Source organism: Taudactylus pleione, unplaced genomic scaffold (genome assembly GCF_031769625.1).
Source record: "Taudactylus pleione unplaced genomic scaffold, aTauple2 ptg000946l, whole genome shotgun sequence".
NCBI classification, from domain to species: Eukaryota; Metazoa; Chordata; class Amphibia; order Anura; family Myobatrachidae; genus Taudactylus; species Taudactylus pleione.
In genome coordinates, this window is record NW_028285347.1 from 2,683,067 (window position 1) to 2,702,587 (window position 19,521).

Sequence of the window (19,521 nt, forward strand, 5' to 3'; positions counted from 1 at the left end):
CAGGAAGATCCTTTTCTGACGAGAATCCAGCAGGGCTCCCAAATGAACCATCCGCTGAGATGGAATCAGGGAGGACTTTTTCCAATTTATCAGCCACCCGTGCGCTTGCAGGCAAGCGACCGTCAAGTGGAGATGTTGAAGCAGTACCTCCGGGGAGCTCGCCAGCAACAGGAGGTCGTCCAGATACGGTAGTAGCCGTACATTCTGGTTCCGAAGATGTGCGGCCATGACCGCCATAATCTTCGTGAACACCCTTGGTGCCGTGGAGAGACCAAAGGGTAGCGCCCGGAACTGGTAATGGTGTTGAAGGATAGCGAACCTCAGATACCGCTGGTGCGAAGGTGCTATTGGAACATGGAGGTAGGCGTCCTGGATATCCAGGGACACCATGTAATCCCCCGGTTCCATCGCCAGAATGATGGAACGTAACGTTTCCATCCTGAACTTGGGAACTCTGGGGAATTTGTTCAGAGACTTCAAGTTGAGGATAGGGCGATGAGAACCATTGGGTTTCCGCACCAGAAACAGAGAAGAATAGTACCCTGTCCCTCGTTGTAATTGAGGAACGGGAACAATGACCCCTGCTGTCAGCAAGGACTGTATAGCTTCCTGAATCTGTAAAGACTTGGTCGTATCCTGAGAAGGACTCGTGCAGAAAAACTGGTGGGGCGGTCTGTGCCGAAAAGACAGGGCGTACCCCTGGGAGACCACTTCTCGAACCCAGGCATCCGTGGTGGTATTGTGCCAGCACTGGGCAAATAGAAGAAGTCGGCCTCCCACTCTGGGGTCCCCCAGAGGGAGGCCCATCCCATCAGGCAGAAGGTTTATCTTCCTGCTTGGAAGAAGGGCGCCTGGCACTCCAGGCCTGCTTCTTGGGCTTAGAAGCGGCCTTGGTCGTCGACTGCCTCGGGAAGGACTGACATTTGGCCTTGCCCTGAACCCGAAAGGACCGAAAAGCAGAGCTCCGTACCTTGGTAGGAGCAGAAGCCGAAGGGAAGAAGGCTGATTTAGACTTAGCCAGAGTGTCCACAATTTTGTCCAAGTCTGGACCAAAAAGCAACTCCCCATTAAAAGGTAAGGCCTCCAGCCCCTTTTTGGAGTCAGCGTCAGCTCTCCAAGACCTCAGCCACAAGGACCGACGCGCCGACACAGCTGCAGCCGACACCCGAGATGTCAGCAGGCTTGCATCTAACGATGCTTCCCCAATGTAGGAAGCCGCATCCCTCATTTGACCTATCAACGCTCTCTGGATCTCCGGAGCATCTTCCGGAAAGGTATCCTCCAAAGCATTGGCCCAGCTCTCGATGGCCTTAGCCACCCAAGAGATGGCCATGGACGGACGGGCCACCGCCCCTGAGAGAGAGTAGATAGACTTCAAACAAGTCTCCACCTTCCTGTCCGTGGGATCTTTCAGGGAGGAGATCGACGGCAAAGGCAGCGTAGCGCTTTTAATTAAGCGGGTAACGTGGGAATCCACCGCTGGAGGAGTTTCCCACTTCCTGCAATGAGCCTCCGGAAACGGATAGTTCGAAGCCAACCGCTTCTGCGGTTGGAACCTCTTGCTGGGCAACTGCCAGGCCCCTGCCATATGATCCGTCAATTGATCGGACAGGGGAAAAACCGTCAAAGCTACCTTGGCCTTTTTAAAATTTGGGTATTTTGAGATGGGGGCGGGCACATCCTCCTCAATGTGAAGGATGGCCCGCACCGCCCTAACCAATGCCGGCACATTAATGGAAGACTTAGCCTCCACCTCCTGGGCCCCGACATCCGAGTCAGAGTCTTCATGGATCTCCCCGTCATCCGAAGACACGTCCGTGTCCGTGAACTGAGCCGCCAGTGAAGCCAGAATGGAACGCTTGGATGCCTGTGGGGGCAAATCACTGTGCAACATATTTTGAAAAGCCGATGACGAAGCCGCCAGACTCGAACAGAGCTGGAGAGGACGTCAACCCAAGCGGGGGTACTGCCTGAGGATACCCCTGAAAAGGTACCATCGACTGCTGCGGCACCGTGGGGGATTGCACGTATACCGGCAAACCCGCATAAGGACCCACAGTCTGAGACCCGGGAGGAGACTGCACCAGACGAGTCACACCCGGGGAACGGGGGATGGTAGGCTGGGGCAATGCCCTAGAAGGGGCCGCAGTCGGGACCGCAAGTCGGTCCGCGATTGACGCCAGCACTTGCGTAAACATCGCCCACGGAGGATCCTGCGCCACCAGGGGTTTAGAGGGTCCAGGTACCAACTGGCACCGCCCGCACAGACCGTCCTGAGACAAATCTGCCCCGTCAACCCCTGCCGAACAGCGTCGGCAGGAAGACAACACAGGAGCCTCGGAGCGCTCATTCCCCTCATCAGACATGACACAAACTTTTTTGCAATAAAAGTGTCTCACCGAAACGAGGTAAGGCGTATAACACCCATGCACTCCCAAGTATGCAACCCAAACAGCCCACAATATGGTACTGAGGAGCACACCGCAGTATGTGACGGACCTCACAAATACGTAGATTTATATAAGTGAGGTTACACAGAAAGAACACCCCTCCCCCACGCACCTGCGGGCCGTAGGAGAAGGAAAGGGATAGGTAAAAAGCTGACAGTAAGTAGAAAAAAAGCACAGACAGCAGCACTAGCAAAAGTCACATACCATGCAGAGAAGTATTACTCACTGCACCTTCCGCTACAATCAACCTCCCAGATTCAGTGTCTGGGAGGGCTATAGCGCTGCGAACTCCGTCCTGATCAGGGGAGAGGTACGCAGGGGGACTGGTCCACTGTAAGCCTGCCTGGGAGCTCTGCGATGCTGCCTGAAGATGGCCGCCGGAGAGCACTGAGGAGGAGTGGCCAGGAGATAACAGCCCAGCGACGCCAGCACGCATGAGAGAAGGCGCGCTGGGCTGAGGGGAGGAGCAGGGAAGGCTGCCTCCCCTGCTAGTATGAAACCCCCAGGGAAGCCGGTTCCCCGCTGGTCTTACACCCTGGAGGTCAGCAGACACGCGGGGTATTCCACATCGTGGGGGAGCCCGCCGCCGCTACTAGCGCCGCCGGTCTGTCCCCAGAGACCGGCGGCTACAAGTCTGCATTATCCCCGCGCGCAGCGCTGCACGCGGCTTAACTGGCCCCTTCAGTCCGGCAGCAGTCCTTGGGAGGTCCCGGAGCCACGCTAGTACTGACTCCGGGGTCCCGCTGCGATCCCCGGATCAGTACCGGCGTCGCAGCGCCAGCGGGGCTGTTGGAGCGGCAGCGTGGACGTCCAGATGGACAATCTGATGCTGCCGCTCTGAAGATAGTAAAAATAAAATAATAAAATCTTCTTTTCAAAAAAAAAAGAGGACGGACCCAAGTGCATCCTGGGAGCAGCAAAGCTTTAACTGCGTGGTGCCCGTGGATCCAGATCCAGCTATACCCCAAGGTCAACCCTGTGGACCCCCTATGGACCCTGAAGTAGAAAGGGGTATTACTATGCGGCTGTTTTACAACACGGCAGAAAAAAAAAGCAGGTGGTTGTGACCAGGGCCGGCTCCAGGGGTCGAAGCACCCTGTGACAGCTCTCTACTGTGCGCCCGAAATGGTGGCGTGACCTAATTACCATAGGCCATTCCCCCTACGTGACGTTATTTGGCAGGGTGCCCGCATGGCAACCTCCCGATTTGACCACCCGCAGGAAATCGGGATGTTGGGGAGGGGTTCGCCCTCTATGAGTGGAGCCCCTGTTCGACCGCACTGTTTGAACACCGTTAGAGCCGGCCCTGGTTGTGACATGCAAGATAGCTCAAACTACATGCTTTATGAGTTATTTGATCAGTCACAAAGAGGGGAATCACAATACACTTACACATGGATATATGTAATTTGAGAAGTTGACCTAAGCAACCAATCAGCTTCCAGCTATCATTTATCTAGTACATTGTATAAAATGAAAGGTAGAAGCTGATTGGCTGAGATGGGAGACTTCTCTACCTGTCATTTTTAGAAGATATGATAAATCTCCTTCCCCCCCCCTATAATAAAGGCAATCACTGATAATTCTCTTCTGAGTGCAATATTATTTTATTACTATTTTAGGGGGAAATAATAATTTAAAATAGCAATATTTTTTCTTCATTTATTTTGAAGGGGAAATATTAATTGATAATTGGCGTTGTAAAAATGTCTTAATGATGGCAAATTTTATTTATTTTATGATATGGGCACCATTTATATAGTCATGAAATAATAAATGTTGCTAAAGTCATAAACATTTTTAAACTCCAATTAACAATTAATTAGTATTGCCTCTTTTAATCTAATTAATAATAATTTACCCTAAAATAGTAATAAAATATTTCACCAATAAGAGAATTATCAGTGATTGCCTTCATTATATTTGTTATTGCTCACCATATGATTTATTATATAATACACCTTTTACACTTGCAGCAATAACCCAGGTTATTGCACGTGAACCCGCAGCTACCCGAATTACTGTGCAGTGTGATAGGGACAGGTTGAAATAAGCTGGGTCGAGAGAACCGGCATTTCAACACTGGTCATGAGAAGGGCTGAACGCGTGTTCCAACCCTGCTCGTGATGCAGTGTGAACGGGTAACCCAGGTCGAGGCGATCTGCATAGGAAGAGTCGGCGCTTGGAGGCGAGATCATCTCCAAGCGCCAGCTCATCACATGATGTCATTGACCCGGCATTAGTGACAGGTCGTGCCACCAGTCTGAAAGGGGTCTCAGCCGGGTTGCACCTGGGATGGGCACTTGAACATAATCCCAGATGGGACCCGGCAGTCAGATGTAAAAGAGGTATACATGTGCAGGTTTTGAGGTAGATTTTTCCACCAGCGACTGGTTACAAAATCCAACAAACCCGCTTAAATACTAAATTCAGTGGTTTGGTACTTGAAACTGCTAGCGATGTACAGGGGTTTCAAAGCTGCTGCTTAGTAAATTTACCCCTTAATATACTGTACTATTCTGCGTTTTTTTTTTTATAATTTTATCATTCCAGATAAGTTCTTGGCTAAGAACTTTACAAGTGTAGCAGCAGCACTGCAACAAATGTTCATATTATTTTGAGACGTCCACCTGTGCCATCTTAGATCAGCAGCGGGCATTAGAAGACGAAGCATTGGAACATCGGCGGACCATTGGACACACCTCCGTTTTGAGGAACATTGCCCTCTCCGGCCACAAACACTTGTCGGTCAAGCTGCAGCGTACAGCGCACTGTGATCGGGGCTGCAACATCGCACCACATGCGCTGGGGCCATAGTGTGCGTTCCCCAAACCATTGGTAAGTTGCGACTGAATCGGAGCTGCACCATCCCCAAAAACATTATCCTTTAGGAGTCAATCTGAGTGATTTATTGTTTCTTTTACTTGCTAAAACTTTCTATTTAGCGTCCAAATATATACCAACTGTTCAGGTTATCGCACCTATCTGGGACTGTATGTTATTATCTTGCAAAGTGTTGATATATTTATTATTACACTCTCATACCTGCTGCTACATGATAGATAGCTTGCATACATTTGCTCCGCTTTCTGTAATTATGCTGGACACTTGCTAAGTATATGTAACTGATGTGTACTTTACTCCCGGGAGTTTATTCTTTGCATTTTTTGTTTTGTGTTTAATGCCAGTGTATTTTACTATTAAACAAATTCATTATATTTATCAAGTGGTGTTTCTGCATATGGCACTAATGGTGCATACACACGGTCAGATTTTTCCTTCAGATCTGAACGATAACGATTTAAAAATCGTTCAGTCGTTCATATCTGAAGGAAAATCTGACATATCTGACATACCTGAACGATACGCGTTCCCGTTTGTCAGATAACGATATCTGACATCTGATGTGTTTGCAGTCAGACTTGGACGATTCCATTCATTTTAATGCAGTCAAAAATCGTTCAAAACTTTGGTAAAATCGTTCATCTGCCGTTCACACAGCAGGGTTTCACGGGCTACTTCCGTGTTAAACCCTGCAAGTTACCTGGGTTGAATTGCCTGGTCACGCGACCCGGCGATCCAACCCTCTCCCTGTTTAGACCAAGGAGCTACTCGGGTTAACCCTGCAACAACCCGGGTTTTAGCTCCGGTGTAAACGGGGTATATGTTAAAAATTAGGGTGTACACTTCAAGCCCCCCTTTCCTCTATGTATATAAGGCACACTTGAAGGTTGAAACTCCTTCTGATTGGTACTAACACCCCACCTACAGATGTGTCCACATAGATCTTTCCTCCATGCCCTACAAGTCGTGTTACACATAACACGCGAGCGCCGTGCGACTGGGTAGCGCAGAGCGTAGCATTTCGCATGCAGATACACCAGCAGTCGCACACAGAATATAGGCGTGCCGCATATCATTTTATTCACATCGCTTTGAGGATAAGACGCATTTAAGGGAAAAAAGTTGCACGAAAAGGCGCTCGGCGCTACCAAGTGTCCCACTGCATGACGGGACTAGGTCTATTTAACGCGTAAGGAGGCTGGATGTATGTGGGCACATCTGTATCTGCTCTTAGGTGATTTTAGTCAGCAAAGGTTCTTACATTGCATATGCTTATTCACATATATTGGTTTATCATCAGGGAAACCCTCAGTCTGACTTCATTACAGATAAACCTTTATTCTATTGTAGCTCTAAATTAATACTACACCAGATTTTCTTGTATTGTTTTTTATTTTTTTTACTTAAACCTTTCAGAATAAATGGCTGCTGACTACAGCAAGAAGAATGTGCTATAAATGGGCAAGTTAAACTAATTGAGTTAATAATTAAGCCACCTCTGCTCATGCCATGGATATTCTTGATATGATGAATGTGAGTGTTCCATGAGGACCGGCTTTGGGAAACATGGTGTAAACCAGTGGTTCCCAAACTCATTCCTCAAAGCGCCCTAACAATCCAGGTTTTTAGGATATCCATGATTGACCACAGGTAACTTAATTAGTACCTCAGTCAATTTGATTTAGCCACCTGTGCTCAACCATGGATAGCTCTAAAACATGAACTGTTGGGGGTGCCTTGAGGAGTGTGTTTTGGGAACCTCTGTTGTAAACCATCAAATGATTTAGAAACAATGGTCACATACCATCGAAAAGCATTAACTAATGGCAGAAGTGCTTTCAATTCGATTCTGCCCTTCAAAAGGCCATTCCTATCCAGCAGTATTATACAAAGCTAGTATTGTACAGCCAGCAAGACACTTGTGCAGTAGTTCTCAAACTCAGTCCTCACACCAAATAGTTCACATTTTCCAGGTCACCCAGCAGGTGAACAGGTGTAGTCATTACTCACTGAAACAACTTAAAATTTCCACAGGTGGAGCTAATTATTTTACTTGCGATTCTGTAAGGAGACCTGGAAAACATGCACTGTTTGGGGTCTTGAGAAGCTGTGCACTAGTGTATACTGATGACATTGGTGGCATTCTTTCTACTGCTATCAGCATGCACCCTCCTCTGTGCAGTGACCCCTACCATGGCATCTGCACTTGGGGACCCCTAGAGAACCAGGGTACACAGCCGGAATGATCAGTACAAAATTCTGTATGGCTGAAACTTGTGTAAAAAGGTGATAGAAACTCAATGTTTTTTTTTTTAATGACAGCTGCCCACTATTGTTGGGCAGGTGACGATGGGGACATCAATGTTGACTCTTCAATTGCGCTGGAACCTGGCGCACTAACACTACGCAGGATATCTGGGCAGGTGAGAAGAATCAAGGTTTTCCCTCCTGTAACTACCTGTGTAACCGCACATCATACGGGTAATTGGAATCCCCCCCCCCCCCTACTGTTATATGTACATCTGCTAAGGCTTTTCTGCAAGGAGGGGGTCCCCTCAGTCAGCCTTGCTGTAACCCAGCGGTAGGAAACCTTTTTACTACAGAGGGCCATTTTGATACATATAACATTATTTGCGGGCCTGGTGCAGGCCATGCACCCAGGGACATAATCGCCGGTGATTAAAGCAATGCCCAGAGCATCCTGAGGATGTTCCGGGGAGCTGTAAGGGCAGCGGTGTGACCGTCTGAAGCATCCTAAGGACGTTCCAGGTGGCACTGCTGCATAGACTCTGGCTGCGGGGTGCCAGATGTGGCTAGCAGTAAAAAGCTCCAAGGGGCCAGACCAAATGATTCAAGGGGCCTTATACGGCCCCCGGGCCTGAGGTTCCCCATCCCTGCTGTAAACCAATGAAATTAAGGGGCTCTGGTTTGCTTCAAAGGATTGGGCTGCTGACCTACTTGGATGTCTCCTTTTCTATGATTTGCAGACGGCACTGGCAGACATTTTTCTAAAGATTTGTGTTTGTGTCACTGTGTTAGACGCTGGTGGACTTCAGCAAAATGACTCCTGTAGTGGAGACACAAAGGAATAACACTGTGTCCTCTAGTGGTGACGCTAAGAAATGACACTCACAGTACACAGCGACTGAGCCGCTGCTGATTATCACCCAACGTAGGCGCCGGTGCGGTGCAGGTGGGATCATCTGGTGGTGACGTCGTGTTTATCCCCGAGGCGGCCAGGTATCGCGGATCGGATAGATGACCCCCCCCTTTGCCCCGTACATTGCAGCTGTAGCGTGGGCACTAGGGGGCCCTTGTTGTCCGGGTACAGCCACTGCGTAACGTCAGAGAGAAGCACAAGGGGATGGATAAGGACTAGGAATGACTTAATAGGTGCTAGCTTAGGGTTGGTGCAATAAGCGGCCCTCCAGCAGCTGATGAACTACACATCCCAGCATGTCCTGAAAGAGTTTTAACAGCTGATTAGCAGTGGAGAGATGTAAGGTGCAGTGTACTGGTGAGACTGGGGCTAGGTTACCTAGGCAATGTATTGGTGACAGGGGTAGGCTAGGGTGGCAGGAGTGTGCATCGTATTGATGAGAAGGTTAGGTTATGGGGGCAGGATGGTGCCCTGCCATCGCTGGTTACATGGCTGTCACATCAGAGGTCCTTTAGCCCACTTGCTTCTAGCATCTTTTTTTAATAAGGCCTCTCATGCCCTGTTTGGTATAGACTAGGAAGGAGGGTAGTATGTTATGCTGGGTACACACTTAACGATGTGTACCCAGCATGACGGGGGTCCCGGCATGGGCAAGCGCATACCCACTTGCCAATGTTGGGAGCGACGGCCCCCGCTGACGATATCACCCGCCGGTCCTGCATGCAGGTCCAACGGATGATGTCGCTGACTTTGCACAGGAGCGTGCATCATAAGTGACATAGCCGGTACACACTGGCTGACGACATATCATATAGTGTGTACCCGGCTTTGGCTTACTCCTTGCTGCTCTCCATCTGTGCGAATGCTGTCTATGTTGTATTTAGGGCCTGATTCAGCTTTGGGAATAGAGTAAAAAATAGCCAGTGACTGTGCCTCTTGGTAAAACAATATTGCACTGCAGGTGGGGAAAATGTAAATTGTGCAGATAGATATTGATTTAGGAGGGGCATGTCCTAAATGAAATCTAAATTGCAGTGTAAAAATAAAGCTGTCCCAACATTTAGGGGCTACATGCAAAAGCAGCCAGTATTTACCTTGCATGCAAAAAAAAAGTACAGTATGTATTTGCACCCCTTGCATTGCAACATGGTTTCTCCAGGTGCACAATTACTTGCTTTATCTTACTCTATTCCCAAATCTGAATCAGGCCTTTAGTCCCATCCTTCACCCTTTTTATTAGTTGTTGCAATGTTCCTTTTTCTTAGGTCCATTAAAGTTGCTGTTGAGTAGAGAGGCTCCAACAGGTTTTCCCCCTATTTGTATTGTTTAGTAGTGTCCTTACACTGCACGCACATACAGCTGGAAGCTCAGCCATTGGCACTGCCATCTATAACAGGAGGTAGCCAACACAGAAGCTATAAGTCTTGCTGTATCTCTTCTGCTACAGAGCCAAGTAGCATTAAAGGTGATCAGCAGAGGTCCTAGCTATCTGTGCATGCTAGGACCCTGACAGAAGAGTGAATGGAGGAGAAAAGGGAAGATGTAACATCTGTAGCCTGCTTTAGTAATATTTGTGTTATTGGATCACACTGACTGTACTATAAAGTTACACATCTGTCCCGTTCTATTCTTCCTACAGGTATCTGTAGCTAAAGGCTGCATACTGCTCGCGTCTATACCAGGCCACTGACGTATCTTAAAATGAAGTTGTCACGTCTAGATGATCTGCCTGAATCACTCAGTATGGACAAGGCCGGGAATCTCATGATTGAGAAGATAATGCATCTCACCCTGGATATTCTTTACCTGCTAACTGGAGAGGTGAGGGATTCTGGGAATGTCAGTGACATCATTCTTATATCATTGGCTACTACAGCAGGGACTGGCAGAAGATTAGTCATGGTTTGAAGGTAATGCTCTTCATTAGTTTCTAGAGAGTAATTATGTGATGGTAGGTTGATTGAGTCCTGGAGGACACAAGCTGTTATGTCCAATCAGAAGTATAGCTATCGCTGCTTAACTTAATTTATTGTAACACACAGGATTACATTGTATTGAAGATGACTGGTGGTCGAGTCACACACAGCAGCAGTCCCATTGTATCCGGAGGATTTGGTAGGACCCAGAGCCCCAACATGGAGCCTCAACCTCACTCACTGACACGGGAGAGGAACAACGGCAAGAAGATGCTGGAACTCGCCAACAAGATCATTCAGCTGCTGACTGGAGAGGTGACTGCTGGGAATGGGTCATTATACAGTAACACCAGGGGATGTGTCTGGGTGATGATTGGAGAGGTGACTTCTGGGAATGGGACATTATACAGTAACACCAGGGGATGTGTCTGGGTGATGACTGGAGAGGTGACTGCTGGGAATGGGACATTATACAGTAACACCATGGGATGTGTCTGGGTGATGACTGGAGAGGTGACTGCTGGGAATGGGACATTATACAGTAACACCAGGGGATGTGTCTGGGTGATGACTGGAGAGGTGACTTCTGGGAATGGGACATTATACAGTAACACCAGGGGATGTGTCCGGGTGATGACTGGAGAGGTGACTTCTGGGAATGGGACATTATACAGTAACACCAGGGGATGTGTCTGGGTGATGACTGGAGAGGTGACTGCTGGGAATGGGACATTATACAGTAACACCAGGGGATGTGTCTGGGTGATGACTGGAGAGGTGACTTCTGGGAATGGGACATTATACAGTAACACCACGGGATGTGTCTGGGTGATGACTGGAGAGGTGACTGCTGGGAATGGGACATTATACAGTAACACCAGGGGATGTGTCTGGGTGATGACTGGAGAGGTGACTTCTGGGAATGGGACATTATACAGTAACACCAGGGGATGTGTCCGGGTGATGACTGGAGAGGTGACTTCTGGGAATGGGACATTATACAGTAACACCAGGGGATGTGTCTGGGTGATGACTGGAGAGGTGACTGCTGGGAATGGGACATTATACAGTAACACCAGGGGATGTGTCTGGGTGATGACTGGAGAGGTGACTGCTGGGAATGGGACATTATACAGTAACACCACGGGATGTGTCTGGGTGATGACTGGAGAGGTGACTGCTGGGAATTGGACATTATACAGTAACACCAGGGGATGTGACTGGAGAGGTGACTGCTGGGAATGGGACATTATACAGTAACACCAGGGGATGTGCCTGGGTGATGACTGGAGAGGTGACTGCTGGGAATGGGACATTATACAGTAACACCAGGGGATGTGTCTGGGTGATGACTGGAGAGGTGACTGCTGGGATTGGGACATTATACAGTGACACCAGGGGATGTGTCTGGGTGATGACTGCTGGGAATAGGACATTATACAGTTACACCAGGGGATGTGTCTGGGTGATGACTGGAGAGGTGACTGCTGGGAATGGGACATTATACAGGGATGTGTCTGGGTGATGACTGTATCATTGTGTGTGTCTGGTTCCTATAAGGTGTGAAGATGTTACTGTCTATTTCTCCTAGGAGGAGTGGGAGTATATAAAAGGAGACAAGGATCCGCACAAAAACGTAATGAAAGAAAATCACCAGCACTTCACGTCACCAGGTAATGTCACCAGATGTCATGATTGTAATGTATATATGTATGGCTCACTACGTAGCTTGGATAGGGAGAAGCTGTTTGGATATGCCACAAATATATATCTGCAACAAGGGCATATTAGGATAAGAGGGGGCCCTTGTGCAGTCTCCGTCCGGGCCACCCACTAGGCCTATTGGTGGCACGACAGCCCTGGGACACCCATAGGCCTAGTGTTCCTCGTTATGCTTGTATAGTCACCTCTCGATGATCAGCCCTCTGAAGCTTTTGGTCCAACCCTCTGACATTTGTGATTTGTCGTTCCCCATTTAGCATTAAAAAGCAAAAATTCTAGTTGGATTTTGGAAATGTTCTGTAGGGGGCGCTAATTTACACTCTTCCTGATCCTGTTATGCTGAGTGTTGATCTGCCATTCACTGGAGTGGTTTGTGCCTGGTTTTTGTACCTAACGTGACCAGTAAAGTCTCTGACCTCGCTTGGTTTTGGAGTAAATAATTTGCCATTCAGTTAATAATCTCATCACTCATGTATAGTGCATGTTTCTTCCAGATGAATGTAATAACCAAAAACCAGCAGAGAAATGTCCCAGTGCTATGTCTTTCCAAAGTTCTACAGAAGATCAGAGTATACTACAAAATGATCCGGTAAGAGCGGCTGGGCTGTGTCACCTAATACAATATTTCTACTTCAGGGTCCATAGGGGGTCCACAGGGTTGACCTTGGGGTATAGGTTGGGAACCAAATCCGGGCACCACGCAGTTAAAGCTTTTAGCTCCCAGGATGCACTTGGGTCCACTCTCCCTATAACCCCGCCCCCCAGCCAGAGGCACCTCAGTTTAAGTTGGTGCCCGGCCGGAGTCGGGTCACCGTTACTGCAGGGGGGCTGCTTAGCAGCCTCTAAGCTTAAAAGAGTTTTGTTTTATTATTTTTTTACTACTCTTCAGAGCGGCAGCATCAGACTGTCCAATGGACGTCTGAGCTGCCGCTCCTACACCCCGCCGGCGCTGCGACGCCAGTACAGATCTGGGGATCGCAGCGGGACCCCAGAGTCTGTACTAGCCGGGCTCTGGAGGAATCCCTGGGCTGCTGCCGGATCGACGGGGACAGGTAAGTCGCGTGGTCACCGCTTGCGGTGACCCGCGTGTACATGCAGCCTTATGCCTCCGGTCTCTGGGGACAGACCGGAGGCGCTAGCGGTGGCGGCGGGCTCCCCCTCCATGGAGGCATACCCCGCGTGTCCACAGCCCACCAGGGATTATAGCGGCAGCGGGAGCCGGCATCCCGGGGGGTTAATTGCTAGCCAGGGGAGGAAGCCTTCCCTGTCTAGCGGCTCCTCCCCTCAGCTCAGCGCGCCTTTCAATAATACAGTCTGGCGTCGCTGAGCTGCTTCCTCCGCGGGCCACGCTTCTTCTGAGGTCTCCAGCGGCCATTTTCTCTCTGTGGTGCTGCAGAACTCTTAGGATGTCAGTGAGCCCAGTCCCCCTGCGTACCTGGCCATTTTGGGTGAGTGTACACAGCGCTATAGCCTTCCCAGACACTGAATCTGGGCAGTTGAATGTAGCGACATTGTGCAGTATATTATATGTCATGCTTATGTATGTATATATATTTTTCTGCATTGTATGTGACTTATGCTAGTGCTGACTGTCTGCTTTTTCTCTCACCTGTCAGTGTATATCTATCCCTTTTCTTTATCTGCCCTAATACAGGTGTACCTGGGGTGGTTCTGAGACCTCACATATATATATTTGTTAATATCTGTGAGGTTTGTCACATACTGTTGCGTGCTGCACGTTGCCATATTTTAGATGGAACTGTGAGTTGCGTACGCTGATAATGGGTTCCTGCAGCTAATCTTAGCGTCAGTCAGGACCGGTATGGCGCTGCTTAATATTTCCGTCAAGATAGTCAGATATATCTGACCAGGAGATTGCACACGATACTGCACCCATTATTGCTATCCTGCAAGTCATAGCCTGCAGGAATTAGTGCGGAGGATTTTAACTCAGAAAGGTTTACGTATGCGGCACCATATGGTGCCGGGCCCCTTGCACGACCCCCTTAAAGGGCGTTGTTTCTCAGGATCCTCTCCTTTGAGGATCGCCGGGCGGGCCCCATTGTCGTCACTCGCTTGGAGTTACTTCACCATACTGCCCTTTTGAACTCGGGGTATCTCGCAATTTCTTGCAATTTACCCCTGTGTCACAGACTATCGCTCCCTGCCGGGGTTTTTCACAGTACATGAATTACCTCCGATACCACATCGGTCTGTCATTCCCCTTGCAGGGATTACCACAACGGCCACCCTGGTGGATGTCGTTTTATACGAAATACTAATTGGCGTGATATACGCCCTGTGGTTACTGACCAGTGGCTCTGCCGTGAACTGGATGGTATATTCGGCTCTTTCCCTCTCACATGGGGGGGAGCCGATCTCAAGTATTATTATCCCTGCTTTGGGGCTGGTAGCCAGGCTCATTCTGGATATAGAGAATGTCGATCCTGCACCTGTATCATACATCTCCCGTTTTCTGCCCAGCGGGTGGATCTCATAGCGGGAGTCTGGCTGTCCCCAGATACGAGGAGTCACAAAGGCCTCCTGTTTCCCATTCCCTGAGGGTCCTCACAAGTAATGGAAATCCCCTTCTGGGATGGATTTGTATGTTAATCATCGGGTTACAGGCATTAATACGCCTCCCATCCCGGCCTGGACGGATTTTACGGATCCGTAGGTGGTAACTTTGCCTGAAATCAATGTACTCGTTTTCAGGGCCTGTTGCCCGTCCTACCATGGCCATCGCATGGTGATGCTTTTGTGACGTTTTTCCCCTCCAACACGTCTGAGGTTCAAATATCTTTTTGCCGCTCACAAAATATGCAGTGGTCATATGTGGGATTACCTCATGGGATGCCGGTCTTCTAACTTTCAGGGTTTCGGCGGCATCTGTATCCGCCGCAGTACCCTATGGCTGCGTTATGGGAAAGCAGAGGTGCACACTCCTTCCAGGGGGAAGTTCTTGTTTGGTCCTGACCTTGACAAGATCGTTGCATCATTGGCAGTATCACTAATGGGGAGATACCGTCTTTAGCTACTCCCACTACATTCGGACTAACTCTGTTAAGTCTTTTTGTCCTCAGGGTCAGCCTAAAGGCCTGTTTTTTCCTAGGCTGTCGGCCTCCACGGGGGCCACCATATCCAGTACCGAGCAGTCCTGGACTTCCGGACGACCCTGTTTCTACACCTGAGGATATACCCTCAGCCTGACGGGACAGGTCTACATCTGGGGAATTTCCAGAGTGAGGTACTGATTCTCAACGGCCTCTCATTGCTCATGCAGCCTCCTCACAGGCATTGGTACACGGGCCCTTCTTCAGAACTGATCAGGGCCTTACAATCCCAGAAAGCTATACAGTCTTTGTGGTAAGCAGAGCTATTTCGGCCAACCTCACTATCTCAGTGAGGGACTGGTTGTTCTACTTTCTTTTTGGGGCGGTGACCGACTGGTCCTCCTTTGCCTATACTCTGTCTCAAATCCCTGAATCAGATTCCAACGGTGCCTTGACTCAGGTGGAATCGTCCATGCTCCATCATCCGATGTTTGGAACCTGGGGATTTTATGGTATATCCGAGTATTCAGGATACGTACCTACGGGTACATACAGAGCCCTCTCATCAGCATGGGTTCAGGTTTGCTGTGCCACAGCAACACTTGTAAGTTTCGGGCTCTGCCTTTTGGGGCTGTCCTCAACTCCACCGGGGTTTACCAGCTTTATGGATTTTCTGACAGTTCACCTGTTCAGTGTATCCGAATGCTCCTTTCTCTGGACGGTCTCCTACTTTTAGCAGGATCACCAAGGTACTTTACCGCCAGGTCAGGATAACCGGGGCTTCTTCTCGTCACAGAAAAGTCCTCCCTGCATCCCTCACAGGGTTTTCTTCATCTGGGAGCACTGCTGGATTCTCAGAATCTGAGAATTTTTCTGGCGTAAGACAAGATCTCCACTCTTCAACTTCGAGGGTGCGGATATCTACGCAGTCGACATATGTCATTACTCTTTGTGATGCGCGGTCTACCAGAGTGTCTACCTTTTGGTAGGGTGGAATGTGCTCAGTTCCATTCCAGGCCTTGCCATAATTGACTCCCCTCCAGATGGATCGAGTTTTTTCCATCGGATCACTGTTCGAACGATGATACTTTCTACGGAGGCGAGTTGGTCTCTGTCCGGGTGGCTATGGCCATCTCGTCCAGGGTGTTCTTTGCTAAAGACAGTGTCTGGTCCGCATTCATTTCGGGGCAGTTGGACGTCTGTCGCTTCTGCCCTGCCACTTACCTTGTTGATACTTTAAGCTGTCTTGGACTTTCACTCTGGCCTAACCCATTTGTCACGGTTAACCTGAATAGGTTCAGTCCGACAGTGTCACAACAGTGGCTTCCATCTAGGCAACACTGGTAGTTGGGTGGCAATGTTAGGAATGTCACCCATTCTGACATAGTCCAAGGGTCTTCTCCTGGCCAACTCTGCGGTGTTTATTCCCGGAGCTCTCCATTGGGAAGCGGGCTTCCTCAGCCGTCACGGCGTGCATCCCGGGGACTAGTCTCTTCTCCAAGAGAGGTTTCAACTCCTGGTGAGCAGAGGGGGCCTCCCTGAGGGGATTGATCCCCATGGCCTTCTGACTCGATCACACATTACCGGTGTTACAGTCCAGCTCTAGGAGTACTGAAGCTACCTTCAGTGACTCTTTGTCAGTGAAGTGGTCCTTCCACTTTGTGTACCTGTGTCCTCCGGTCTCCCTTCTTCCTCGAGGTCTTCGGAAGTTTAATTCGAGACGGAGGGGCTTTCCTTCTGGGGGCTCCAGGTCGTCCCAGACATCACTGGTACTAAGATTTTCGGAGTCTCCTCCTCGATGCTCCGTTCCTACTGCTTCACTATCTGGACCTGTTGTCTCAGGGTCCTTGTTTTTCCCTGGATCTGGATCGCTTGTCTTTAACTGCGCCCCTACTGTGGTCCTCGGGCTTCCCTGGCTCTGTCTTCATTGAGATGTTTAGAGCAGATAGGCCAGACTTTGCTGGGATCTGCCACGGACTGTGGCATACATAATTCTTATGGTATCGTACCTGTCGATACGATCCTCCGGTGTCCAGGATTTCCAGATATTCTGGCATTCCTTCCAGCTGGCTTGGGTTTCACCCTTGGCCTGGCCTTCCTGACAGTGCGGATCTCTACACTGTCGGTATGGTTAAGATATGGAATTGCTCCGCTCTGGTATCCAGTTCATCCTTTGGAGTGTTTTCTGGATTATGTCTCCACTTATCCTCCCTAGGGACTCCTGGGGAGTTAGTAGTGGTTCTTTGTTCCCTCCGGGGACAGTCCATGGAACCGCTGGTTGTGATAGCCATTACATGGTCTATTGTTTAAGCTCTCTCTCTCTCTCTCTCTCAGGGTGTTTAAATCAACCAGGAGAGTGTCTGAATGGGGAGCGTTCTCATGTGGCTCCCTCTTCTGGAGGGCATCATGTCAGGGTGTGAGTTGCTCTCGCCCTGTGTTTCTTCTTAAAGTGGTTTTTAGGTTCCATATTATTCTGGAACTTATGGTATGGCCATTCAGTTCCCAGTCCTCTCGGCTGTTGTGGCCTCATGGACTGTGGTCCGGCCTCTTTGGCTTTATGTGATCCGTTCAAGTTCCTTATGGTAAGCGGACTCCTTATTGGTGGTCTGCGGTTTCTGGTTTTAACAGGAAACGATGGCCGGCCTATAATGAAATGTTGACTGGATGGCCTCGTATGTCTTCCTCAGGGGCCTACCCATGGGTGGGCATTTCTGTCGTTGAGGCTTGTTTTTTTCTCGGGCCGTGTAACCCTCGTGGGCGGCTCGTCGTGGCGCCTCGGCTGTTTTGCCTTACTAGGTGTCCACGTGGTCTTCTGTCCATACCTTTTTAAGGTTCTAGGCATTGGTTTCCTTTGCCTCTCAGGATGCTTCCTTTTTGGCGACGGATTCTCCTCTCAGCACAGGAGCGTCCCCACCCTTGGTTGAACTGCTTTGGGACATCCCCAAGGTCAACCCTGTGGACCCCCTATGGACCCTGAAGTAGAAAACAAGAGATATGGTAAGAACTTACCTTTGTTATCTCTGTTTCTACGAAGTCCATAGGGTCCACAGGGCGCCCGCCCTGACGCACCTGGCTTCATATGGGCTGTGTTACTGGTCACCGGCTTCCCGTCTCCTTTTCTGTGAGTATGGTTCTAGAGTGTTCCAGTTTTCTCTCTCTTTTTCTCTCCTCCTCCGGCCTTTGGCTACTTACAATCTGAGGTGCCTCTGGCTGGGGGGCGGGGTTATAGGGAGAGTGGACCCAAGTGCATCCTGGGAGCTAAAAGCTTTAACTGCGTGGTGCCCGGATTTGGTTCCCAACCTATACCCCAAGGTCAACCCTGTGGACCCTATGGACTTCGTAGAAACAGAGATAACAAAGGTAAGTTCTTACCATATCTCTTGTTGTATCTCTCATAGATTTTTATTTTTTTCCCCCTTTAAAATATTTATACAAGTATGAAATCTTTTATATTGAAACTCGTTATCTTTAAATTTGTATAAACATACACAGATGCAAATGTTTCAATGTATTCTTATTTTTGGTAACTTTTTAATGCATAGTGATGGTGTTTATTCTAACATCCTGCACCTGTCACAGCCTGTGCAGTTCCTCTTTCCTGCCTGGGGTGTCACTCTCTGCTCTGGTGCTTCTAGCATACCCGACTTAAGCTGGGTACACACCTATACAATCACACATTCGATGCGACGGTTCGATCGACAATGCTCCTGTTCGGAAGTCCCAATACGCACAAACACACACATATACAATCCAATGTGCGTCCTTCGATCCCGGCGCTGTCGAAATATCGCAAGGAAATGATTGTACCAGCGTACACATTTTCCCGATTTCAGGCTGCGCTCACAGTAACCCAGAGAGGCAGCCCCAGGTTTGGTGTACAACCGTAAGAACGGCCGAAGGTGCATACACACAGCACTTTCGGTACGAACAGGCCCTGTCGAATCGGATGAAAATTAAACTGCACAGATGATGCAATCCTCCGATTTGACCAGTTTTCATCCGAAAAAACAGGATCGAACGTGCGTACACACACTTTCGATATTGAACAAACTGCTCGATATCGAAAGGTGTGTACCCAGCTTAATGCAACAAACTGCTGAGATACAGACCAGAGTGTGCTAGAATCACCAGAGCAGAGAGCGACACCCCAGGCAGGAAAGAGGAACTGCACGGGTTGTGACAGGTACAGGGTGCTAGAATGAACATTAAGTGAAATAGTCTTATTATTGAAATGTTAATATATCTTCTGCCTCTATTACATGCCATAGCTTTTCTACACAAATGAGTTGTGATATCTGGCAGGAATATGTTCCTTTTCAGTACAAATGACACCATAAACTGCAGCATCTGTTAGATCACTGTATTAGTGCCATTTT

The 19,521-nt window shown here is 49.0% G+C and overlaps 2 protein-coding genes across 9 annotated transcripts in view; both read left to right on the forward strand.

The window, feature by feature from the left end:
* The first annotated feature begins 7,361 nt into the window (after positions 1 to 7,361).
* Positions 7,362 to 19,521, forward strand: part of LOC148473261 (uncharacterized) — a 41,116-nt gene continuing 28,956 nt past the window's right edge. Inside the window, exons 1-5 of one of the 8 annotated variants that reach the window (XM_088459874.1) lie at positions 7,362 to 7,717; positions 10,094 to 10,275; positions 10,497 to 10,685; positions 11,962 to 12,043; positions 12,587 to 12,681. In XM_088459874.1, the coding sequence (XP_088316000.1) occupies positions 10,156 to 10,275; positions 10,497 to 10,685; positions 11,962 to 12,043; positions 12,587 to 12,681 (486 nt within the window). In that variant the 5' untranslated portion in view covers positions 7,362 to 7,717; positions 10,094 to 10,155. The other 7 variants (XM_088459879.1, XM_088459873.1, XM_088459876.1 and 4 more) reach the window with 7 other exon arrangements.
* On the forward strand, positions 11,004 to 11,630 carry LOC148473262 (uncharacterized). Its single transcript, XM_088459913.1, has one exon. It carries the CDS (start codon positions 11,004 to 11,006, stop codon positions 11,628 to 11,630), a length of 627 nt encoding a protein of 208 aa, XP_088316039.1.

What these genes read in the sequence shown, in the direction of transcription:
- LOC148473262 (XM_088459913.1), top strand. Translation starts at nt 11,004, where the DNA reads ATGACTGGAGAGGTGACTTCTGGGAATGGGACATTATACAGTAACACC.